Source organism: Cheilinus undulatus, linkage group 6 (genome assembly GCF_018320785.1).
Source record: "Cheilinus undulatus linkage group 6, ASM1832078v1, whole genome shotgun sequence".
NCBI lineage: Eukaryota > Metazoa > Chordata > Actinopteri > Labriformes > Labridae > Cheilinus > Cheilinus undulatus.
Genome location: NC_054870.1, coordinates 45,080,220 through 45,107,403, shown reverse-complemented (window position 1 = coordinate 45,107,403; position 27,184 = coordinate 45,080,220). Strand labels below are relative to the sequence as shown.

Sequence of the window (27,184 nt, the reverse complement as noted above, 5' to 3'; positions counted from 1 at the left end):
CAATGAAATGTGCATCGGGGTGTTGAGGTCGGACCAAACCAAAACCAAGGGGCCAATGATTTGATTTTCTGCTCCATAAACACTTTCTTATTTGGAAGCGGTGCAATGTGCCATGCAGCAGAGGTGGCCGTCTTTATGTAATTTGGCTCTATGAGGAGGGAGCTGCTGACAGCCAGATCTCAGTGTTGGTCCAACAGAGGGCAAAGAGCTTATAAAATTAATTTTCTGTGGAGAGAAGCCTCTAAAGAACCTCGGATAGAATTTGCTCGCTTGAATTTTCTTGTCTCTGCTTAAATGGATTGTGGGGAAATAGTGTACCGTACCTGAGCTCACAGTGTGACTTTGTGACATGAACTTTCTCTGCACAGTGAATGTTTTTCCTTTTTTTAAACTGTCTTTGCAGAGGAAGAGTGGGCCAGCTCCCGTCCCAGCCTCAAAGCCCCGATTTTACGGCTGACAAGAGGGGGCTACAGGAAACATCCCTATGGTAGATACTGAAGGTGCTCCAGATATGTGATCTCCGATGACAAACTCTTTCTATATTTTTTAAATCCTCATGAAAAATGATGTGACATTTGCTTTTTTTTTTGTTCGTCTCCCTCAGACATAGAAATAAAGAATAACCCCATAAGCACACAAATCCACAAACCTTAATGTTACTGGAATAGTTGGGATTTTATGCATAAGAATTAAAGTCAACAGTTAAAGACACATGAAAACACGCTCACCCTTGGTGTAATTTTCCACCTTTTTCCCCTCAGACAAAAGGTAGTTATGTCAGATTTTTGACATTTAACAGCAGACTTCTTTTGTTATGTTTGTTTAGGACATGAGTTTCCATTTGTTGTCTTTAATGAAGTGATTTAGAAAGTTTAGCAGACCCTGTGAGGCAACACAGCATTGGAAAAATGCTAAACTGAAAAACAGAGTATGTCGACTCTTACTGACTCCAAAAAACTCAGGTAAATCTGAGAAACGGGCAAAACCTTGAGCTTGTTTACAGAAAGAATTTTCTACATTTGGGAACGTGAGCCTCCCCCAGTAGAACATAATTTATTCTAAGGACCCCCACCCTCATAAAAAATATGATTTCAGCAACTATATTTTCAAACATTAATGTCTCATCTTCAAATATTTTTATGTTAACATTTTTATACAGTGGTTAACAAATTTATTAGACCACCCTAACCCTAACCAAAGTAAGGTTCATGCCACAGCTGCCCTAAAGTAAAGGAACACTTCAACATTTTGGCAAATTCGCCCATTGCCATAATTCCTACAGTCTTAGTAATAGGTTCATTACCTTTAGTTGTCAGTGCAAGCTATTTTTAGATCAGCGCTGCCGAGTTCGACCCTGCTGTGCCAACTCAATGTAAGCAGACGGTATTCCGGCTTTCCCTTGTCAAACTCATCAAATACACAATCCAACAACTCCAAAACGCTCTCGTGGATAAGTTGTGACCTGCACATTCACCACGCTATGAAATAATAACGTATAATTATGTAACATTACGACGCACGAAGCAAATACTCTTAACTATTTCTTGAGTAAACCACTGGGCGGAGTGACACAGTGCAGCAGCCATGTCTGGAGTGTAGTTCCAGCTTTGCATTTAGCTTTAAAACATTTCCATCTCGTAATGTTCCATGATTATTTCATAGCATGGTGAAGGTACAGGTCACAACTTGTCCACGAGAGTGTTTTGGAGTTGTTGGATTGGGTATTTGACGAGTTTGATGAGGAAAAGCCGGAATACTGTCTGCTTACATTGAGTTGGCACAGCAGGTCCAATCTCGGCAGCGCCGATCTAAAAATAGCTTGCACCGACAGCTGAAGGTAGCGAACCTGTTACTAAGACTATAAGAATTATGGCTATGGGCAAATTTGCCAAAATGTTGAAGTATCCCTTTAACAGCATTGGTAATTACCAAAATCATTTTTTAGGTTTCTGCAATGATTAATACACCAACATGTTGGAGCTCTTTAACTATATTTTTTATGCTAAAATATCATTATTATTGTTATCCATGAATTTTCAAATTTACTGATTTACAAAAAACCTGAAAAAGTAGTAAAGCACATTATTATTTCTTGATTAATATGTCTAATTATAATTTTTACTTGCATTCCTGAACAGAAAAATGAGTTTTAGTGTTTGAATGTTATGCTTGATTAATTTCTGACTTCTCAGAGAAGCCCATTGAGCCGGCTCAAATTTAGATGAATTCAGTTTGAAATCCCTCATTCCTGAACAAAATGGTAAAACGTGGAGAGCTCACTAAAAATGAAAGAGTCTGCATTAAAGCACTTCATGATGCTGGATGGGCTTTGAGACAAATATGACAGGTGGTCTAATAAATTTGTTAAGCAATGCATGTATTTTGGTCTGCATATGTTTTTAAACATCCATCTTTCCCAGGCGATCAGTTTTTGGTTTCAGTATTGAACTTATTGCCAGTACTACCTGATTATTATGCTCTATGCTCTAATGTAGCGGTAACTATGAGTTTGCATCTATGCAGTTGATGCAGGATTGTGTAACAGCAGATCATCCTCCATCTTCAGCCTTGCCTGGTTCTTGGTTTTGATCATTGTTTATGCCAAAAACTGCCCTTGCAGAGGTTGTTGTAGTGTTTACAGTGCATGATGTCTCAGTTACCTTCAGTGGCAGAAATTCCATTTGCTTCCCGTCATAAAAAATTCCCCTGGTTTGGTCAGGAGACTTAGTGTTTTTGTCTCTGCGTGATCCCAGGTGTCACACAGCCTTATGCTGCCATCAGCTTGTAACTTTGCAAATTAAACACTGTGGCCTCTAAGAATCATCAGGACCAATGTAGGAAAATCCTAACTTTAATAGTCAATTCTAGTATAGTCTCTGCATTAACTATAAATCTGTGCAATTTGCCCCATGCACAGCAGAAGTTAGCAAAGCAAATCACCTTTTGCTGGTTTATGGTTCTGCCCCTCCCCTGAAGTCCTGTGGCGCCTCCCAGGGGAGGCCCGCCTCACACTTTGAAAAAACTGTTAGTTTAAGGCACAAAGTTGATTAATGGGTAAACAACGTACTGCTACTGAATAGCCAGACTGTACTTAAAACCGCATGGTTCACAGTCACGGGCTGCAAGGCGGCACTGTTGCTTCACAGCAAGAAGGTCCTTGGTTCACTTTCCGGTCAGGGCCTTTCTATGCGGAGTTTGCATGTTCTCCCCATGCGTGCGTTGGTTCTCTTCAGGTATTCCGGCTTCCTCCAACCACCAAAAACATGCTCTTTAGGTTAATTGGTAACTCTAAATTGGTCGTAGGTGTGAGTGTGCCTGGTTGTCTGTCTCTATATGTTAGCCCTGTGATTGACTGGCGACCAGTCCAGGGTGTACCCAACCTCTTACAGTGACAGCTGGGATAGGCTCCAGCCCCTCATGACCCCGCCAACGGGATAAGTGGTATAGACAATGGATGGATGGATGGTTCACAGTCACATTGAGTGTTATATATTAAAGGTTGGATATTCACACACAACTGCTGTAAGTTTCCAAAAAGCAACGTCTTTAGTTCACTGCTAGGTAATGATTGAAGTGCATGTGTTTTTGCTAAGGCCTCTCTCCAGGCACTCTGGCTTTCTCCCACCACCAAAAACACGCTTGTTAGATTAACTGGGGGCTCAAAGTTGGCTGTAGGCATGAGTGTGAGCATGGTTGTTTGTCTCTGCATGTCAACCCAGCAATTCACTGGCAACCAGTCCAGGGTGTACCCCACAGCTGGGATAGGCTCTAGCGCCCTGCAACCACAGATGGGATAAAGCAGTATGGACAATGCATGGATGGAGGGTTCCATAAGGGTCAATGTGGTGGAATTTCAAAATGTGGCAAAAAAGAGACTTTTCAGTCAGTCAACTCAGGTATGCGATTGTCCAAGCATTTATGATGGCAGGGTAGCATTTGTTTGGTGTCAGGCTCCTTCTTCATCATACCACCTAGATCTACTTTACATGCAGAATTAAAAAGTGATAACATCTTAAACCCCCTGTTGGAGCCTGCAGGTAGGTGCTGGGGTGGAGGTGGATTGAAAGTAGGAGCACAGTGCTGATTGAGGGCAGAAGTGGCAGTTGCAGAGCAGAGGAGGAGACTGTAAATCTTGCATCTTAAATAGACCACTGAATTAGTAGGATGTGCGTCATGTGAATTGATTAAGATGCATGTCAGGTGTGAATCATTAGGCTTGAGATGACTGCCCTAACTAGCTTGCAGGCATCTCTTCATTAGCTGTGATTAACTACAGCAATGCTGGGATTAATTCTGATTAGCAATGTAACAGTTTGACGGCTCTACCAGAAATGCAACAGACCAGTTCTTAGCGTCCTATTCTGGCACTGTGGCCATCAGCAAAGCTGCTGTAGTCAGGGACTTGTGAGGAGGGACAGCTATGTTAGGTACAGTCAAGGGCTGATAACGACAATTGGAGAGAGGTGGAGAGGGCAATCAAGAGCATGAGTAAGCTGTTAAAAACAAAGCAGTGATGCAGAGCAACCAGACACTGGGTTGGGAGATGAGTGCGTGAGGTCACTGCGAGTACATCCATATATAATCACGTTCATCAAGGCAAACTCATCTTCTGCTCCGACAGCACTTAAAACAAGCAAAATCTATTTTTCCTGTCTGTCGTCCCCCTGCAGCTCCCTGAATAAACCACGTTTTCTTTAAGACATACATAACACTTGCTCTGATTTTTCCCAAACAGCACAAAAGCTGCTTAGCTCATTGTGGGTCACCCAACATTGTGTAGCACACAAGATGATTCCTTAACCAACAAAAGCTGCAGAGAAAATGTGACACTCACATCACAGTGGATGTGGGCTCACTCTGGTTTTAAAATAAATCTTTAACGCTTCAGTAGAGGGTCCACACATCACTGATGATTTATAATGAATTCATGCATGAAAACTCATGTATGAATCCATGATGAGATATCAGCGATGTACACATATTAAAAGAATCTCATGCATGTCTTCATACGTTAATTAATGCTGCTGAAATCATCATGACTCTTTGAGTTATTAAGGATGTTCATGATTTCTTCATAGGTAAGTCTGCACCTAAAGGGACAGGACAAAAAACAATCTGCTTAATTCCAAGAATAATTTTTTATGCAGCAGTTTATAATAATTCACTCATCATTCATTGACCATCAAAAACAAAAGCACTACCTATCAAGTTTTTCTTCAGATTGAAAGAAAAGACTAGAAACATAAAACCTTTTCCTTTTCAGACTTTACCTTAAGCAAAGTTGTCCCCCACTCATGTAAGATGCTGGTTCCCCAAATCCTGAGTACTGAGACATCTCCAGTGTATTTCCTTAAAGCATCACAATGGTCAAACCAGATCAGAGAGTCAGTCTGATCTAGAGGAATGAGAAAACCTTATGCGATCTGAATGGGTTGTTGCTGGATGACATGCCAGTGACTTAAGATAGTTTTAAGATGTTTTTTGCTGTATATGTCTCCTGCTTTAATTGATAAAACAACGTGACTTAAAGTTTTAGTGCTTTTAAAACACTGACAACAGACGAAGAGAGCACAAATGACCTGATAACCTTCATTAAAGGCAACAAGTGGAAACTTAACCTTCCAAAATACAAATCTCTGAATGAAAAGTTACTAAATAAGCTTTGTTTTATAAGAATATGTAATGTTCATAGGTCTAAATCAACCCCCCAGTTTACCCATAACCAGAGGTGGGCTCAGTTAATCAGAAATGTTACTGTTAATAGAGATGCACCGATACAGATGTTTTTTCAACACTCCCACTGTGACAACATTTTCTCTCATGTTTGACCATAAACACAGGAGACTTTCTCTGCCCAGTAAAAAATCTCTTATTTGAGCCATCAGTCAGGCATACCAGATATCAACCTGATTAGACACAACAGACAAACACTGGCTATAGATATCTGTTCATGCTACTTTAATTATGCATGTCTGATGTTTGTCAGCAAGGCCAATATCAGCTAATACCAATGTTAAGATGATGCATCTGTACATCCCTATCTGTTAACTGTTAATCCATGATCAAATATATCATAAGCAAGCAATTATAAATCTGCAAGAGAAATCAACAAAAGTTGATATTAACTTAAACTTTCAAACTTATGGGGTCAGAAAGTTCACACTCGGTCCACCAGTGTGTTTTTTCCTTGTTATTATGACTAATTGAACAATTTCTATGTAAAAATATCACACCAGACATCACTAATAAGTTATGACTCTTGTGATTCTGACCATTTACGATCCAACCGAGACAACAGGAACAAGCTTCAGATCCATCAGATGATTTAAAGGGATATTTCTGTATTTTTGAAGTTGGGTTGTGTAGGTACTCATGCTTCTTTAATAATGACATGTCAACAGAAGACAGCACGTTATTGCCACTTGAATCAAAAGAACTTACTTGTTGTGTCCTCTGATGAAGCCTGAAACAGCTTTCCAGATACACTAAGGCGGAAGAGGACGTAGCCAGCAGCCAAGCTCGCATTGCAAAATAGCCAAACACAGAGGCTATAGGGGTGAAAAATAAAATGCTTTAAAAATTTTCTATGTAGTGCACAATTTAGCCAATGTTGATTTTTTTTACCTTAAACTCCCTAAATTATGTGACAAAGCCTAGCGTCCCAAGGGTGTCCTGTTTGAAAGGGCAACACTCACTGAAATCACTAGTGGCTAATGCCACTACTATTGCCAAGTACCTTAAACCGGGTGTACACTGTGTGATTTCAAGCCGACCATACAAAGGTCGTGGCAGAATGTCATCTCACACTGTGCGACTGGATCGTTTACGATGCACGACCATCGTGCACGAGTTGTGTGCTCACACTGTACGATCCGACAGTCGTGCACGACCTGAGTGCTCACACTGTGCGACTGAAGTCAAGACGGACTGTGACAGAAACCCGCGGAGTTTTCTTTTTTAAAGGCTCACACATTCAGGGTGGGGCATATCCCCCCACCCCACCCCCCATATCTCTCCTGCTCTCTCTCTCTCTCTCTGTCTCTCCTGCTATTTCTCCCTGTGTGTGTGTGAGACAGGAAGCACCTCTGTGTCTGCAGCTGCAGCAGGTCAGCAGATGGGAGTATTTCCTGCTCATTCTTTTACTTTATCATAGCGGGGTGCATCAGAAAGTGTTTCCAGCTGTTTTCATGGTAATTTAGGACGTTGTCTGACCCTTTATTTTGCTCGTGTTTCTCCTCTCGCTGTGAAGTGTCTGGAGTCGTACGACCAAAATATCAAACATGCCAGAAATCCTCCCGACCAGTTGGGAGCTGATCGTAAGGTCGTGCAACGGGCTGTGGTCGGCTATCATATGCCCCTGTTACACAGCACAAGAAACAACGCCCGATCCGACTGAGAGTCGCATGACTCCCTTTGGCACATTGTATACCCGGCTTTACTCAGCCCAATTTTAAAAAATGCCAAAATATCCTTTCAAGATCCAACCAAGACAGCATCAAGCTTCAGATCCATCAGACAGCCTAAAAACAAGCAGCTCTTGTTAGCAGGGGGTCAATCAATAACGTTTTTTCAAGGCTGATACTAAAACCAATTATTGGTAAGTGTCAGAGTGATTGGTGATATTTGGAACCAATATACATTTACATTAAAAATGAGCCGTTAGTCTGTTTTTTTTTTTTTAATTTAAATGTGCAATATCAATGATCCAATCCACCAAACAACACCAAGCAAGAGTCAATGGCCGAATCAACTGTTTGGCATTGGCAGAGATTTGGTGTGGCACCGTTTAAAAGGGAAATAAACAGGCTTTCCAGTGGTATAAGATTTACTGCCTAGACACACTGTTACAACAAAGAAATTATCTACCAAACACTAATTTCTTTACATTTTGTGCTAAGTTTAGATGAAAATCTACTTTTTGCAGACAAAACCTCATGCCCCCAGGGGCCCGGCTGGACTCTATGCTGGGAACCAGTGCCCTAAAGAACAGGACACCGTATGCTTTTGATTTGAAACTGACTTTAACAAAAACCTGTTATTAAAAGAAGTTAAAGGTTTACCAAATCATCTTCCATGTTAAAAGGGAATAAAAAACATATAATTGACAATTAACTGGCGTGTGCCCAGCTCTGCCCATAACTGATGCTGTATAAAACTTCATGGTAAAAGTTCACAGAGTTGATACCACAGACTAAAAGTTAGCTTAGCCATTATTGTGATTTTAAATGAAATGTGGGATTGTTTATCGTGTAAAGCACATTTTTTTGTTTGGGTTAAAAGCAATCAGCAATATTCAATGTGTGATTTATATTCGGTGCATTGTTTTGTGTGTAATCTGTATTTGTACATAAAGCATTTAATAAAAACAACATAAACCTCAAGTCAGTGTGTAAGCCTCTCTAAATAGGAGCCATAAAATGCATTTTTCCTGTAGTTTGTTAATAAAAATGACACCAAGACTTTTTAACTACTGTTTTCAGGTAACAGCTAACTCGTCTTATAAAGAAATCTCACCAACCTGTCTCTAAGCGGCACTTTAAATACTTCCTGCACAGTCGTCTTTCTCAATCTTTGATCACTTTCTTATTTAGAAACTAATACATCTCTTTTCTTAATCCATCCTCTGAAGTTTTACACCATTAAACAGACTCTGATTGACTCTGAGAATGATATGGAGTTAAAAGAGGTAAGAAGCCCTCATATATTATCATCTAAATGCATTAATTAATAAGCTTAGCGTCTGAAGCTGAGCATAATGGGCCATACAGGAAGTCGATTTGGATATCCAGGCTCTCAAAGTGTGTTTTTGCTGAGTGAAAAAAATCTTTTTATCTGCGACTCATCAATGTCTCTGCTAACCTCTGTCTGAGTTTCTGTCATTTAACCTGAGAAAGCTGGATTTTCACTGTAGTTTCCCGTGCTTAAACATCGAAGCTGAAGTCCATTTAGCGCTTTGAATTCTCCTTTGTGATTAGTCCACCTGAAGCCCGGCTCGCATAAAGAGCGTAGATCACTGGACTGAAAGGAAGACTAAACACTAAGCAGGTAACCCCAATAATAATAATTCTAATTTAATAATCAATGCTAACCTCCACTTAAAAAAAGTAAACCTGCCCTTTTTAACCCCGAATAAATGCCTGTTGAATTAAAATCCCCTCATATCTCTAAATAAACATTCACTGAGCTAACAGAAGAGATAATACGTTTTAATAAACCAGACTAAAATAATGTCCGGCAAACTAAACATAATATCATCCTTTTAAATTAATCCAAAAATTTGCTCAAAACTCATCATAAAATCTCATGATATTTATAACGACTTGGATTGGTTTACTTTTTTCACAGTGATGGGATAGAATGTCTGTTTTGTGCTGTTTGTGGACATGCATGCAGTGTGGTGGTTTTGTTGGTACACAGCTGAGTCATTTTTTAATACTGTTTCTTTTTTTTTCTTCTTTTGTAGATAAAGAAACACACTATTGTGTGTTTTTACCAAAGCGGAGAGGGAAGTCACAGGTGAGTAGAGTTAAATGTACACATCTGAAAAAGGAATCCAAAAGTTTGAGAGCTCTTCCTGCTGCAGTATAGGTCTTAAATTCTATTTTCTCCATGTTAACATGGAGTTAACATTAAGTTCTGATCACAACGTATATCCAAGTGGTCATTTTATTCTAAAAATTTTGGTTTTCAAGTTACGTGATTCACAAAAGACTGGATGTATAAAGCAGTTTATGAACGATGGTGCTTCAGCATCTCTTGATGTAGCGAAGCCTCATATGCCAAATCGCCATCAGCGTGTGCAACACCTTGGCGATAAACATCCCCAAACATCCCCATTGTTGCGCCTCTGTGTTTTGGTGTGAAAACTTTATTGTTCATCATGTCACGTGACGAAACATTTGGTTCCTACACCTACATATGGGTGACGTAGAGGCCAAGGAGAGACAGAGACTTGAGAATGATTATAAACAGCAAAAATATTTTAAAACACACTCGAACACACACTTCAGCTTTTAAATATTAAAGAGTTTTTAAATATTCATATTATATTCGAACCCTGAAATTCGTTCCAGTAGCCTTAATGGGAACTACAGTTACCAAACCCTTGCTTACCCATCATCCTCTGCGCTTCAATCGCTGGCTTTTGGCCAGGCCAAAACAAGTTACAGTCCCATAACAATGCAAGTGCTGAACAGATCACAAGGTGTATTGGTGATGTATCACCTAACACAACAGCTGTTTTCAGTGGTGGACAATAAAAGTTTTAGAAGGTTGGGAAAAGCTGCTGGAGCCTGAGTATATATTTTTAAGCCTAACGCACAACTACAGCACTTTTTTGCACAGATTGTTATATTTTTAATCACACAATAAATATCCATTTGGACTTTCTACTGAGGTATTAACACACTGTGAGACTTTGATCCTGTTCCATTCCTACCACAGTATATTCACCATATAGTGCAGTTTGTAGTGAATACGGTGTGATGACAGACAACGCCAGGGTCACTGAATCCCTTCAGACCTACACTTTCACATATATTTCTAACATTTAAACAAGATATGAGTAACAGAAAATCAGCAACCCTGGCTCAATTAACCTCCCTGATTGATTTTATTTGAAAAAAAAAAAAAAAAATAGCTATTTTAAATTCTGACTTCAACTCATAGCAAACAGCTTCAAACAGAATGACATTTCCTCCATGTTAATAAGCTTTCTTTTTAATGCTAACCACAGTTTACAACTGAATATGTCCATTTCTGTTTATGGGTTTATATTTTCTTTTAGCTCTGTGCACTCTTAAAAGACTGAAATATAATTTCTGTCCTGCTGCACACTCTCATGAATCAACCGTTAAATCTTATTTATGTTAACTCAGAGTGTTAGAGTACGTTTAACTCTGGCATCTCATTAAAAACACAATAAAGAACAGACAAGCAATTAAAATTAGAGAGAAAATCTGACTAAAACTGTGGTTTGATTTGAAGTAATTAATCATCTGATTTGTAGAACAGCAGAGAAGTGAGAGTATGAGGCAGCTTGAAGAAAGGGATGTAAGCAGTATGGCTTGGAAATGCAGATTTAGAATTACTTATACAGTGTACTGAAAACCAGACTGAGGCGATTTAATAAGATACTTACTGTATCTAGCTGTTTCTTTTTCAGGCAAATAGGATTTTTTTATTCCTCCTGCATCCTGTATTTGCATCTTTCCTCCCTGCTGTTTCTGTAAAAAATCCTATTTGTGTGTATTTTTCACTCTGGCCTGTTTTGTGCAAATACAGCTCCACTTAATCCCCGTGGACAAATACCTGCTGACCTATTCATAATTCATACCCCTCTTCTGACATTTTTCCAAAGGTGAAAATTCTCTTTGAAAATATATTCAGTGGCATAACGCCTTAATTGCACACTTGTTCTGGTAATGCATGAAAAGATTTATGAACAAAGCAAACCTAGCAGTGCAAAATGTTGCATCAGTAGTTGTTTATATTTAAGCTGGAGACAGATTCCTCTCCTAGAAGGCTGCAATAAGTCATGCTTTCCCATTTTCGGTATGCACAAAATGCTTTTTTAAAAAGCACTATAGCACCTTTTGTTGATTTCATGCTCATTAAATTATCGTCAATCTAAATGGGCTGTCAACTGCAGAGCACATTAATAGGATTGATTGAGACAGGGCCCAAAAAAGCCTCAAGAACCAAGGCAATGTTTCAGCAATGTGACCTCAATAACCCCAGTCTTTATCAGAGTAAAATGTGACATGCAGGAATCCGTACTTGCCAGTGTAGATAAGGACTGTAGCTTTCTCTCTTGTCACAGCAGGCTATCATTTTGTCTATGACTCTATTTAGTGACAAGAAATATTTCAGCAAGAACAAAGAGTCTGTAAATAGTCGCAAAAAGCATTTAATGTTTAACAGTCTCTAGTGTAGCATGGAATTAAAGTTCTTTGTAGTTATTCTAAGCTTGAGAAATAAAAGACATCACTTTATGCAAAAGACATATCATTTGTATCAAAGTGCGAGTTCAAGAGGAATAATATGCAGATTTAGTGATAAAAGAACTCTCGTTAAATCTTCATGAAGCCAAAGCTGCATCTAAACTGGGATTAAAGCCTTTCCCCACCTGGCTAATGTTGTTTTTTGGCCAACTTCCTCAACAACATGCAGCGTATTCCTGAAAAAGTTATTTATTTACTAGCAGCCATATGGAGGCAGACTGTGCAGGTTTACCATGTGCAGACTCACTGGAGAGAGAATTTACTCTTAATCGCTGGATGTGGCCTGTAGCATGCTGGGATACAAAACAAAGTGGGGTTGCATTTACAGGGGGGTGAAAAATTGGCAAATTCATATGCTGTTCAACCAATCAAACAATAGAAACAGTGCCTTTTAGAACAGCTATTTTGGCTATATTAATGTGATCTATAAGTGTGTAAATCTCGGCCTGTTGTACTAATATGAAACTGTCTGTTGGATGGGCATAGGTGTATTTAGCCAGTGATATAATTTGGAGCCAAATCAAGCAGGCTAGTGCTAGATGGTAGATGGCAAATGCTGCACTGGTGCCATGTTTCTCTCACTTTTCACTTTCACAACCAGAGTTAATTTCGTTGACTAAACTTATGACTTAAACTATTCATCAACAGCCTTTTTTTCCATGACAAAAACTAGACTAAGACTAACAAAAATAGATCTGTGATGACTAAAACTGACACAAAGTAAGTTTAGTTTTTGTCAAGATGACTAAAACTAGACTCAAATGTAATGTAATTTTTGTTGAACATTCAAAATCCATGATATTTCTCCACTGTGGGTAAATCTGTCAAAAAAAACAATGCAGCTGTATCTCTTCTGCCTCTCAGCTGTAGAGAGCAGGGACCCCAGGTTTGGCAGATTGCAGAGAACACACTGGCATGACTTGGTACCAGATTTAGGCAAGAAAATAAATGATTGGACTAATAGTAAAGACTAAAATATGAGGACTTTTTATGGACTAAAACTAAACTAAAATGTCTTGAATTTCTGTTGACTAAAACTAGACTAAAACTAAAAAGGGTAGAAATTACTAAAATGGGACTAAAACTAAGAGATATTTCATGGAAAGACTAAGACTAAAAGTAAAACTAGCTGCTGAAATTAACACTGTTGTGCCGGTTTGGAGCAGACACTTGAGATTATGGAAAGTTAAATAAATTGTTACTTTTCATTATGTCTCACTTCTTTCCTCCTCTTCTTTGCTAATCTGGTTGAAAAAGCTGCAAGGAGCCAAATCTGTCATCAGAGCTGTTGGTCATGATGTTACATCTGCCGATTTTTAAGCCAAATAACTAATTAAAGCAAAACTACACAGAAAAATGAAAACTTGGAAATCGGCATGATAATAGTAATCTATCCCACCTAACTATTAACCTTACAAAGCAGATGGAATCGCCAGATTCCATGTCTGTCATCAGGCAATTCCATCTTGCAAAAATCTGATCTACATTTGTGCCAAACCAAGAATGGTTCTGACCAATCAGGGTCATTTGAGCTGATAGCAATGGCTGCCATCAGTCTAGCAATTAGCTCGGATGTAGCTATAGCATTGCGGCAGCTTTGTCAACAAGACTGTACCACACTTCTTTATTAAAACAAGAGTAAAGAGCCACATGAAAAACATTTTTTTGCTGCTTTCCCGATGTGCTTGAGCATGCATTGTGATAGTTACAGGTGGAAGGAAGCTGGTTTGGCTCCTACAAGGTAGTGATTAGCTTGGATGTAGCTGTAGAAAAGAGGCAGTTTAATCAGACCTTGACAACACTTCTTAACTAAAACAAGAGCAAAGAACCACACCGAAAGCTTCTGATAGCAGAGATGTTTTTGCACATCTCCTGATCGGCTTCAGCATGAGTATTAGCCACCGACAACCTCAGCTGTAAACACTATGACTTGCTAGCCTATAGAGCTCAGGTTAGCACTGGAGCTGCATGTCTACTAACTTATTTTGTCTTGTCACTCTGATTGGACCAACATAAATGTGACAGACAGAACATTCGTCCAGTCACTTTCTGAAAATTTTTTGAAAAGTCCTGCCCTTCCCAAGCACATTGTACAGGAGATTTTCCAGAATATAAAATATATATCCGAAACCGTTTATCTGGTGTTTCAGGTAAAGGATATCCTATAGTGGGAGACAGGTCTGACATTATCTGAACAAATCAGCTTGCAAAAAACTGCAGTGAAACTTGGTGAGGGTAGTGGTGAATAAGGCAGGAGCTTGATGTTAATCTGTTTTTTTTTTGCTACTGTAGCACAGGGATTCTCAAACTTTTCAGGTAGCAACACCCAAAATAAGGGTGCCAGAGACTGGGCCCCCACTGTACCTGCAGGTGTTTGCAGCATAGTTGAACACAGCCCTGCACATTCAGGAATAGTCATCCGCAGACCTACATTTTAGGGTATTTTAAACATTGCTTTGATTTAAGCATAAATCTTATCCAAAGACTATGTGTACATTTTACATTTAACTAATTTTATGCATATATTTTCATATAAAAATGGGTGAAATATACAATTTTAAATCACTTAAAAAACATTCTTTGTTTTTTGAAAGGCATCTGCTGACCCCCTGTCAGTGTCTTGTAACCCCCTGGGGGTCCTGAATCCCACGTTGAGAATCACCACTAAAGCAAACAATCACTGTTGTCCAACCATCCCTTCACAAGCACCTTGGTTTTGGAGTCAGAATGTTTTTATTTGACTTCCAAAAGCTTTTGATGTGTCGGCTCATTGATAAGCATTTTCATTCATAAGGAGCTTTGCATTGACCAGAACAGGAGGAAGATCTAAGTGCACACATTTCCAGGTAGATTAGGATTTATAGAGAGAGCATTGTGTGAAGATGTGCAAGCATGCATTATTTTGGGGCCATGCCAATTTTGGGTTTTGGCGTACGTGTAAGCACTTTTATTTTAAATGATACCACAGGTTTTTAATTATGTTTTAATTAGGTTTTTAATAATTTAAATGATTATGATTGGGATTTTTGTCCTTATTGAGGAGCCCTAACTTGGGGTAGGACTAGGCTGACTGGCTAGCCGGCACACTGTGACTGTTTGCCAGCTGTACCCTTTTGTTTCCCGTTTGCTTAAAAGTTAGTAGCAGTCAGCATTTCCAACAAAGCTACTGCCACCACTGAGCTCCAGAACATATCTGCAGGAATCATTGACACTGTGTCCATGTTTTATACAGTCTACAGTGTTAACATGCAGGAGACAACAGTCCTTGAATCCTAATGTGCATCACTTTTGTTTTATAACTCGACAGCCTATTCAAATTGAGTCTAAGCCTGCAGTATTGTTCAGTTATATTGAAGAATTACTCGACAGCACTCTGCAGCTCTGCAACATGACTCATGTTCATGCTCCCTTTGCCTTTCTGCAAAATAGCATTTTCTCCTTCTTTCCAGAGCAGCAAGCTCAGGAATCTGCTCCCAGAGGGATGAAGATTGTGCTCAGCTATCAGACACGTTCGGGTCCTTCATCAGTCAGAAAAGTAGCTTGGTACGTATTTCAAGTTGTTCACCATAAAACATCCATAAAGCTGTCTGCATTTTTTCTGTACGACTGACTAAGAAAAGATTAGTTTCTGAGGTTAGATGACAAATGGTTGTGTCAACTTAATGGAAAATTAACAAGATGACTTCACCTTGTACCCCATGAATGGATCACATTGTCAGACGGTTTATATTTCAAGCTATTTTTCTAAGCATAGATTATGGTATATCAGCGGTAAGCTGCAGTGATGATCTATTAATTATAAAAATATGAAGAAAAAACATAGAAATCATTCCAGGGGCACAGCTGATTGGAGGGATTTGTGTATCCTGTGAATAATTGTAGATAAAATCCTAGTCTGCTGTGATAATTAGTGGGAATCTTAGAAAACTGCCAAGAAAAAGATGATGTTTGAATGAATCTAATTGAATGATTTCATGTTCGTCTAAATATACTCATCTACTTTGATCTCAATCTTGTTCCAAATTACTTTATCTTAAACTTAGCTCTCGTGTTTATGTGCACCTGTGAGCTGGATGTGATCAGTGTTGCTGGAAACCCTGTGTGCCAGTGGTGCTCATGCAGCCTTTGCCAGCAGCGCTCTCAGATCCATTTTCATAACATTCCCGTCGCCAGCCTCAAAAGCAGCCAAGAGCTGAAATCCCAAAGCCTGACACGGATGTTGATGCATTTCTTAAAAGTGAATGCGGCTGATAAAACTCTCACATTCAGATTACAAAAAGGATTTCACAGAAAAAACTCATACTTCTTTGTGCGTTTGTCTTGTTTTGCACAAAAGAACTGTGTCCAAAATGCTTTAAGACTCTGCAGCTGTCACCACATCACTCTGCCATTAGTCCAAACATGGATCCACTGTGATTTTTGTTCATTAAGCAGTCGTGGGCTGCAGCCCTGGGCACTATTAAAAAAAAACAGGTGGCTGTTTGTTTTGTTGTTTTGCCAAGTTTATCACCTTTGGCAAGGTTTATGCAGCCTCAACTCTCTTAATAGAGCACATATTACTCTGTTTAGTGCATCCGTTCTTGTGAAAAATCCACCTGATAACTGTTTAGATCATCTTTTATTATTCAGGCGATTTTGGACCTGGTGAGGAAACAAGATGACAGCAAAGACCGACACACAGGAAATAAGGTGTGTATGTGTGTGGTTTACCTTAAAATGACATACATGCATTTTTTCTCTATGTCTCTGTTTCTGCAGATGATTTGCTCCGAATATAAACGACATTCAGGTATTTCCATGAATCTTATTGGTTTTTTCCTCTTCTTTAAGAACTCAGCTGGAAATGTTTTCATAGTCTGGCCCAGTGGGACCAAAGAAAAATAAGACAGAAAAAAGTAATTTCTTTTTCTGCTTTTGGACTCTCAACAACTTTACATACACCGCCAGTAAACAAAGCTTTCTCTCAGGTTGAAAATGAAATCAGTTTGCAACACAAAAGTGGAGTTTTTAATGGAGTTTCAATCTAATTGTGAATGGTTGTATTCATGAAAGTAATTAGTTTTGACACTGAGGTGAAAAGTTAGACTGTTTAAAAGTGATTTAACAGTATTGCTTTGACCTCAGTGGAGTCAGAGAAGCTTGTTTTTAGCAGATTTCCCAATCATTATTAATGCATTTATAAGTACTTACAACATTTAAAACAGCTTCAGCTTCAGCTTTCAGTTTGTTTTAATTATATAATTGTTATAATTTAATTTAAAGTTAAATACATATCAGCAAGGTGCTGAACATCCTAGCGATCATGTCACATGCCCATCATGTACACAGGTTACGTTCTCTGGTTTGACCCGGCCAGCAGCACCTTCCCCACGTCATTCTCCACTCTCATCTCTTTTTCCAAACTAGGAACCACCAGGCCTGCCCATAGAATTATCTAGGCCCCTGAGAAAAACCCAGACAATGGGTCCTAAGTTCCAGTTGTGATTTATTGATGATATCAATGTATGTCTGTTAGATTACTAGCATTAATGCTAGTAGCCTGGCTAACAATCTTAACCCATCTAAAGCTGAAAAGTGGGTCAAACTGTTCTGATGTTAAAAATAACTATTTATGCTACTTTATAACCTGTTTTAACACTTTTACTGCCCATTTTGGCCACTTCTTGTTGCCACTTTTTACCCATTTTTGCTGCTTTTGTCCATTTCTGCCAAGTTTTTTTTGACACTTTCCACCCATTTTGCCACTTCTTCATGCTCCTTTTGACCCATTTTTGATGCTTTTTCAGCATTATTGCCACTATTATGCTACTTGTAAACCACTATTGCCACTTCTATCCCAGTTTTGACATTTTCCACCCATTTCTGCCATTTCCTCATGCCCCTTCTGACCCATTTTTTATGCTTTTAAGCATTATTGCAATTCTTTTGCCACTTTTAACCTATTACTGCCACCTTTCACCATTTTTTACCACTTTTATCCTATTTTTGCGACTCTCCATTCATTTTTGCCATTTCTAATCCATATTTACCTCTTTCTTGCCACACATCTGCCTTTTTAACCCACTTTTGCCACTTATTAGACCACTTTTAACCCAGTTTTGCCACTTTTCACCTATTTTTGCAATGTCTTTATGCCCTTTTTAACTTTTTTTAGGCTTTAAACCAATTTTGCAACTCTTTGTCTATTTTTGCCATTTCTAATCCATTTTTTTCTCTTTTTTGTCCCTTAAAACCCATTTTCCCCACTTTTTCTCTTCTCAGTATTTAATTATTTTACATTAAAGTTTTCTCAGCTTCTTCTACTTCAACCTGAAGTTTGTGCACATCAAGCTTAACTTTGAAGTCTGACACTTTCCTAACGGTTTATTTCAGTGTGCCCATCCACAGTTTATTTTACGAAAGAGGTTTACATTTTTTAAAGGCGTTATTTTACTACAGCATCAATAAAATACATTTCTTTTTTTGTTTGTTTTTATAAGAGTGGTTGTTATTTAGGTAAAAAATAAAGTTTGGTGAACTCCGCTCAACTTTACAGTGGACTGTGATTTTGCCACCCTCCTGGGGCCCCCAATTTGGCTTGGCCCCAATATTCTCTCCCCTTTACCCCCCCTTATGGATGGCCTTGGGAACCACTGCCCTTTTAGCAAAGGTGTAAAGCCCCAAAATAATCTTAAGAATATGCTGTTCTTCCACAGAGTTGGATGCAGTCAACCAATCAATCTTTATTTGAACAGTTCCGTTCCACTATGAGATACCACTCAGAAAGCTACAGTAAAATGGACACATGAAGCCCAACTGGCTTTCATTCGGACTTTTTTTTTTTTTTTTTTTTTTTTTTTTTAGCCACATTGCCATAAAGTCCAGATTGGTGGAGGGCTGCACTGATATTTGTAAGTCTGGAACTTGGTCCCATCTCCAGACAGGATCTCTGGAGCTCAGTCAGAGTGACCATCAGGTTCTTGGTCTCCTCTCTTACTAAGGCCCTTCTTCCCCAATTTCTCAGTTTGGCTGAGTTTAGCAGGTTTGACTCTTTAGGATGGACCTGACAAAACTTTCATTTTACCTCTTACCAATCTGCATCATGTTTTTTTTTCTGCAACCTTGACCTCCATAGACCATGCATGTGCATGTAAGAACATTACATTTTGACTTTTCTACAGCATAGAAATCATTTCTGCTATTAGAATTTTTGATGTAAATTGTCTGGAATGTCCATTGATGTTTAAGTAATTTGCTTGAAATGTTGGGATAACTTGCTATGAAACTTTCACAAATTTTTTATGGCATTTTTAAGGAATTTGTGTATTTTTGATGACTTTATATATTTTACAGTGTTTAATTCCAACTTTTGGGGGGAATTTGCTTGAAATTTTTTGCCATTTTCATACGAAATTAGGGAATTTTTTTGTGGGAATTTGGATATTTAGTAGACATTTTTGGACATTTAGTAAATTTTCTATTTTTTATTTTTTTTTTTTTGGAGAAATTTGCTTTGAAAACTTTTGGTGTTTCTGTGGATATTTGGGGAATTTATTCACCAAATATATATTATGCACCGGGGTGTCCTTTGAAATTCAAGAATTGTCATAGAAATTTCAGGGAATTTGTTTAGATGTTTTGGGGAATTTTACATCCTTTTAATGGGATCTTGGGGAATGTATTTGTAGTTTTTGCAAATTTAAGAAGAAATTTTTAAGGAGTATTTGTTTTGAAATTTTGGGGGATCTGCTTGAAAATTTCCTATAATTCATGTGGGAATATTTTTTTTGGAATGTTTGGGTTTTATGATAAAGTTTCACAGAAACATTAAGGGAATATTTTAATAACTTTAGGGCTCTTTTTCATGGGATACATTAAAATATGTTTAGGAATTCTCACAGAACTTAAAGGTAATTACTTTGAATTTTGGGGAAATTTGTGTGGAGTTTGGAAAGGGAAAATTTGCAAACATTCCTTTCTCAGACAAGGCTGAGTTTACTTTAACTTTAACTTCTCAGGTCCAAGGAATCCCAAATAAGCGTGAGAAAGAAAAAAATGCATTCCAAAGAAAAGCTCAGGTCTCAGGAGGTTAATTCTCATTAATTACAAGTAAATCACCACTTATGGTCTTTTTCAGTCTTTTACTGCTGAAGAGAAGCCACAGAGTGACTTATATCCTACTGTTGACCTGAACTGAGAGTGAACAGATGAGCAGCGACTACTGCAGACTGTTAGGAACCAAAAACGTAAAGGCTGCATGGAAAAGGAACTGGGTTGGAAGTTGTTTGATGTTAACCACTGGTTACACCAGAATTACCAAGAAAATGACATCGATTTCCAGAGGTAATCATGGTCTATCAGACATGATTGTTGATTGGTTCTGAGAGTGATGTCACCCTGATACTCTGACTTAAAACAGGCTGGTGTGCTTTTAGAAACAATGTTAAAGACTGTGAAGGCATGGTGAATCACATTTGACTGATACCTGCCTAGCAAAGCAATCACTCATTTCCTATTTCCAAACCAATATCAGGACATTTTACATGAATTTAGACGCATAAATGTTACGTTTATATTAAAATTAATGTCTGATTAATCACAAAGACTGGAAGCAACTAGGCTTTAGCTTCATGCTCCCGTGCCGGCATTAAAGTGGTATCTACAGGATATTTTTCTTGAAGTGAACAAAAAGATGTATGACTGAAAATATAGATGGCACAGTTTGATGAGAGCCAGCGTTTCTGCAGACATGTAATGATACCATCTGTTTGTGGGTGCAGACCGGCTGAGGCAGAGACGCCCTCATATATGCAACACGCTGTTCTCTCTAATTCAGTCAGCGGCTGTGTGAGCAAATAAATGATGGCTGCTCACTCTTTTGTGCCAACACTCATACTTAGAGCCTCACTCTCTCCAATCATTGCACCTATTTGTTCTTAACAAGACAATAAAAGCTCATTTGAAAAGGTTGAGGGTGAATGTGAAGAGGTCTGTCTGCTTCCATCTCCATCTCAAGGACGAGCTGATTGTCTCTGGCTAAAAGCCGCCTCTCCGTACACGACGTCACCCTGGATGTCAGACGCTTGTTGACAGATTATAACTCGGGGATTCATAAAGAGACAGCCAGTGGATCGAGGGGAATTACAGAACTGCATTTGATGCACATCCAGCCAAAATGTCAGACTCGGGGCTGAAAGCCTCGCTGCAAATACAAACTACTGCACACCAAGGACACAATGTCATTTGTCAAACATCCTCAGAATCAATTCAGACAGATGGCGGCATGCTTGTCACAAGAAGAGTTGTAAAGATTATTACATGGACTGAAAGGAAAAACTTAAAGTTTCTAGGAAATGAGTTTCTTTCCTGAAGAGTTGGTCAAGGAAGACAACCTCACTCTCCTCTATCCTTTAAATATAAGCTTCAGCGATGTGATCTGCCATATTGTGCTTGTAAACAAAAGCATGCCTTTTTTGTCTGTCCAGCTTTGCTCTGAATGATGGGAACTCAAGCTCTTTTTACAGATCCACATTGTTTATCTCAGCTCAGTAATTACAGCCAATCTTTCAGTTCCCAAACAGCTCTAAATTTTGTCTTCATGTCCTTAAAACAACAACAAAAATAGAAAACAGAGAACTATCTCTCTTACAGGAGCTGGCTCCCATCATTCACAAAAGGAGCCAGCTCTTAAAAACTGCTTGTCTGACAATTGATCATTTCAATCTAACCAGTACCCTAAACAGTTTATTTGCCAAATGTTACATCATCATGTCCTTTTAGTTATGTTTATTACAGCATCAAAAATAAGCCATGTTTGAAAGCTGTATCCATGATGATGGCAAAATGCGATAGAAGAGCTGAAAGAAGCACCACACCATTTCAGCCTCATTCATCTGTATCACCAAGGACTTCACTACACATGGCATGAAGTGATATTAAGCCATGTAAGAGCAACAGGACTGATGTATCAGCAGTTTACCCTGATATTTGTACTGTACAAAACATGCAACTTGGATTTCCTTAGAGGAGGTTATCACAGCCTTGAATGTGTTAATGATGAGTTACAACTTTGATTTTTATGGTTTTTTAATCTAAGATTTTAATAAATTGCTAGACAAAGGGTGTTCATGGCAAAAAAAACTGATGCATACTTCCATAGTGATAAAATTATATGCATTAAAAAAGGCATTTATTTCTCAATTAAGATCAGACCTGATAATCAATATCAAATATAGATTAATTTATAAGAATTTAGGCCTTTCAGTGACAGTTTGAGTGCAAAAACCCCTGATTTTTAGGGACGTATTTTATAGACTACATGCAAATTGGATTTCCTTCAAGAGGAGCATCACAGCCGTGAATATTTAAAAAAAGGAGCATCAACCTCAATTTTTCTTTTTTCTTTTTTTTTTTTTTTTAATTTTAATCAATTCTTACACTCAGGGTTTAAGTGAATTCTTCAATCAAGATCTGATCCGATCATAAATATCAAATATTAAATAATTATTTTAGGAATTTAACACTTTAAATGCCAGTTTAATTGCAAAACTTGAACACAAAAAATGAAATATTTTTATACTTAATGCAAATTGGAATTCCTTGAATTGGATAACCACAGCCTTGAATATAATTATAATGTTTGGGGTTTTTTTTTTATTTTAATAATTTTTTTTTCACTTAGGTTGTAGGCTAGTTTAAGTGCCAACAAACATTTTTTATGTAAATAAAACACAAAATGAATTATTGATTATATATTACATGCTTTTCTTGAATGGGGATTATCACAGCTCTGAATATAATTATAATGTTTTTTTGTTTTTTTGTTTTTTTTTCCAATTTTAATACATTTTTCCACTTAGGCTGTAACTGACCAAAATGGATGTCATACACAATGAGCATTAAAAAAAAAATACTACATATATTTAAAAAATCCCTTTTTTTTCAAATTATTTTTACAATCAAGATCAGACCTGATCATAATGATCAAATATTAATAAATGTTTATGAATTTCACCCTTTAAATGCTAGTTTAAGTGCCAAAAAAAAACCAACAACATTTTTTACGTAAATAACACACAAAATGGAGTATTTATTATATATGACCATATTTTTGTTAATGGGGTTTATCACAGCCCTGGATATGTTGATAATGAGCAACAACTTTGATTTTTTTTTTAATAATTATAACAAATTGTTACAATAGTGCCCATTTGGGAACCTGGAAAAAAACTGCAATTCCCCCTCATGCCAAACATGGGTTAAAGGTTAAAGGTTGAGATTTGATGGTTAACAAGAAAAAGTGCAAATTTTAAAAAGTGACTCCTGAATGAAAGCCTTATATCATAAAATGCATGTTTTTTTCTTTAACTGTGGCAGCTGGGGGATCAAAAACTGTGTTTTCAATGAGTTTTAATGGAGCATTTTTGGTCTCAAACACTCTGAGGGTACACAAAAAGGTGTACAGAGATTATTATTGATCTTTTACAGTTTCTGGTGTTCAAATTTAAAACTACTGAATAAAGCCCCTCCAAAATTTGTGTTGTTAGCATGAACTAACTATCCCTTCAATAATACAGTCAAAATAATTAAAGTAGGAAACAAAAAAATGACCCAAAAAGCTGCAAAATGGCCTCAACACCCTCTATAGCATCAATGTTACTGTGTTATCATGTTAAATAAATGTAAAATAAATTCAGTGGAATCAGCTGCAGTAGTATTGACATAGTTTTACAAGGACAGATGTGAATACTTCAGCTTTTCCTGTGCATTAATTTTCCATATAAATGACTTTGAACATTAAATTTTCCCTCTCTCTTTATGTTGGAAGTCTACAGAGTTGCTTTTGTCTGTTTTTTTTTTTTGTGTTTGCAGATTGTTACAGAGAATGAAGACAAGAAGACACCTTGCAATTCACAATTAAACTTTTTACTTTTTCCAAAGCATCCAAGTGTTTTGTTTCTTCTTTTACTAAAAAATATCACTTCAACCACTGTACATGAGGTGAAAATGTACATAACACACTTTATGGTGTCTTTTATCTTCATATTTCTGTGTTCATTTTGATTGAAACATCTCTGATTTGTGCTGTGGTATTTATGGGTTAAACCTTAAGAAAACCTCACACACCTGCACCATACTCTGGCTGTGTTATCATCTGGCGTGTGCGATCATTACCGACCCGTGGGCTCCCCGTGTCTGTTCCCAGCTCACTAATAAATGGTTCACTTAGTGCTGCCAACATGAACATGTTAGTTCATTAAGCAAGTCAAAGCCCACTGCTGGCATTCTGGCCAACTGTCACAGCTGCTTTATGAGCCCAAAACGCCACGGCCTCCGGAAAAATCTTCAGCTGACAGTCACACCTCGCACCCAGTGTCATCCTCTGAATGCCTTTGTTATGATGAAGGGTTCTGTCTGCAGCTCTACATAGAACAAGCAATCATTTATACTTGACATTGATGGGAGAAATGCAAGAGTCAAATTGATCTGCATGAATGTCGTCTTTTTGAATTTCTCATTTTTTTGCATTTCATCCAAAAAACAATGAATTTATAGCCTTGTAAACCATCTAAGAGCCTCACACTATGTTCAACCTGAACAGCTTGCAGAGCAGATTTAATGAAGATGATATCTCACATTTCTTAGTGGAGAGGGATTTCATGAATCTGCTCAATTTTGAAGCACACTCATTTCATCTAAAACATCCTCCCCTGATTCTGGTGTTCCATTGATTTTCCTCATGACATTAAGTCTACATAGACAGCTTTCAAGCATTTATCTTCTGATGTAAGCACTGTTCTTGTACTTGACACCGAACTGTGCCAGGATTGAGGTTCAGAGTTGCCACAAATGCATACAGTGTTAACTCTAAAATGTGTTAAATTGTTGATTTGGTTTCCCAAATCAACAAATCTATAGCCTCATGAATGGTATCAGAGTTATACTTGTAGGTCTAATGAGTCAGAGGAGAGGCAGAAAATCATGTCTCTGTGTGGAGAGGGATTTCATGAATCTGCTCAGTTGTTTTGTTCACTCATTTCATCAAATCACCCCCTCCTGAGTCTGCCATTTGTTTAGTTCATTTGCACACAAACTCCATACAGACAGCTATTACAGGCTTTATCTTCCTGCAATATTGCTGGATTATTATTGGACATAAAAGTTCAGTCAGCAACACTCATCATATCTAACCATTCTATGTAAAATGGAGACTCAGGTTTGCTCAGTATTGAAGGCTCTGTTTAAAAGATGCTTCCTCACAGTGTGGTAGTCTTTATGCTCCTCTTGGTAAGATGTGCTGACTTTCTCAAGTGGAAAGATGCCTCATCCACACTTGGCCAGTGTTTTTTCAAGATGTGATGTCCTGTCTTCAATGGGAGCTACTCCATCAGCTGTTCAGAGGAAAAATTCCTCAAGACCTAGGAACTCTCTGTGTCTCATTTTCATAACACCCAACCATCAGCCTTAAAGGTGCTTTGATTTAGCCCATAGGCACGATTAGCACCACCTGGCTCCATGGTTAACCCCTAGTTATGTGGCTTAGAAAGACACTATATGCACAAAAGTATTTGACAGCACCTGTTAACCCTCCGAACCTTACTGGATCACAGAGGACCTCAAACAGTAGTTCAGCTGTTGTTTACAATACCTCAGGAACCATCAGACGGCTTTCCATGGAGTAAACTTTGATCCAAAGCATACCTTTTAGCTTTTCTAGAGACGGCCCCTGGCATTTATGTCCCTTACAGTAGTGGTTCTCAACGTGGTGGTGGTGGTGGTGGTGGGGGGGGGGGTTGCAAGACACTAATAGGGGGTCTCCAGATGCCTAAAAAAAAACTAAGACTATTTTTAAAATTACACATTTGCCACTTCACACAATTTATGCCAAACTTAAACCTGTTTCATCACTTTTTCCCATAAATTTTTGCCACTTAAACCCATTTTTTGTCCATTTTAAACCCTTTCCACCACCTTTCTCTGCCTGTTTTTGCCACTACTAAACCAATTCTTGCCATTTTTGTTGCCTCTGTCTAGCCATTAACCACTCTACCACTTTTTATTCCCATTTTTAACACATTTCATTATTTGTTATGCCCATTTTTGCCAGTTTAAACCATTTTTGCTAGATTAAACCAATTTTTCATCCCATTTCACCAAATTTTCGACCCATTTTTGTCACTTTAAAACCATTTCAGCCAGTTTCAAAGTCCTATTTCCCCACCTTTTCCACCAGTTATTGCCATTTTTAACCCATTTTAGCCTTATTTTTTTACCCATTTTAATTCTATTTTTAAGAAAAATGATTTGAATTTTAAGAAGACCATTTAGTACAGTAGAGAAGAATATAAATAATTGTTTATTTGTTTATTTGATTTGTTATCATTCAGGTTTAATATGAAATATGGTTATCACAGCTTAACTTTACAATGGGCCAGGATTTTGCTGGCCTTCAGGCCCCAAAAAGCTCTCCCATTTATCCCCCCTTATGGGCAGTCTTGTCTGCACATGATTATTCTTGACTGGGTCCCCAGTCTCTGGCACCTTTATTTTGGGGGTCACATGCTGAAAAGGTTGAGAACCACTGCCTTCAGAACTTTTTAAACCCTGATGCAAAGCCTGGAGTTTCTTCAGAGTTTTGATTCTAAAAATCCACATTGCAAGATCCATAACATGACTATTTATTACATTTTCTATACAAAAATCTTAGCTATGTTGCTACCCATCTCCCATTTTGACACCAGAAGTGAATGACAACAACTTCCCGTTAGGCTGTCGGCCAATCACAATGCTCCAGTATTTTCTTCTATTATTTTCTATTATCTATTAGTAGTGATCAATCAGGGCCAGCCAAAGATCTCACTCCATGACAGTATGTTGACAAAAAAAACTCTTCTCTCCACTATCATCCAAATTTATATCAGAAACCAACCACCAAATGATTGCAGGTCTAGGTGAGATGTAGAGATGTTAAGTGTTGCAAAACTGTGCATTGTGTTTATCTAACATACAGATAGAAGGTGTTATTTATGAATCCCAGTTGGATAACAAAGGTACACATTTGTAGCATGAAAAACCATTCTGGAGTCTTGCAGCACGTTCAGCTTGCAGGGCTCACAAGTCAGATGAGATGTAGAAAATCCCCTCTTTGTGTTGGAGAGGGATTTCTAGAATCAGCTTCAAATGTTTCCAACTGTCATTTCATC

General features: G+C 38.1%; 1 protein-coding gene and 1 long non-coding RNA gene across 2 annotated transcripts in view; one reads left to right on the top strand and one right to left on the bottom strand.

Moving 5' to 3' along the window:
- Nucleotides 1-16,845, top strand: part of khdrbs2 (KH domain containing, RNA binding, signal transduction associated 2) — a 194,470-nt gene extending 177,625 nt beyond the window's left edge. The window contains exons 9-13 of the mRNA XM_041789997.1: nt 404-500; nt 9,464-9,516; nt 15,452-15,545; nt 16,632-16,646; nt 16,761-16,845. Coding sequence (XP_041645931.1) covers nt 404-498 — 95 coding nt within the window. The 3' untranslated portion in view covers nt 499-500; nt 9,464-9,516; nt 15,452-15,545; nt 16,632-16,646; nt 16,761-16,845. The remainder of the gene's footprint in view (nt 1-403; nt 501-9,463; nt 9,517-15,451; nt 15,546-16,631; nt 16,647-16,760) is intronic.
- Nucleotides 1-27,184, bottom strand: part of LOC121511350 — a 119,337-nt gene that overhangs the window by 56,943 nt on the left and 35,210 nt on the right. The gene's annotated exons all lie outside the window — the stretch shown is intronic.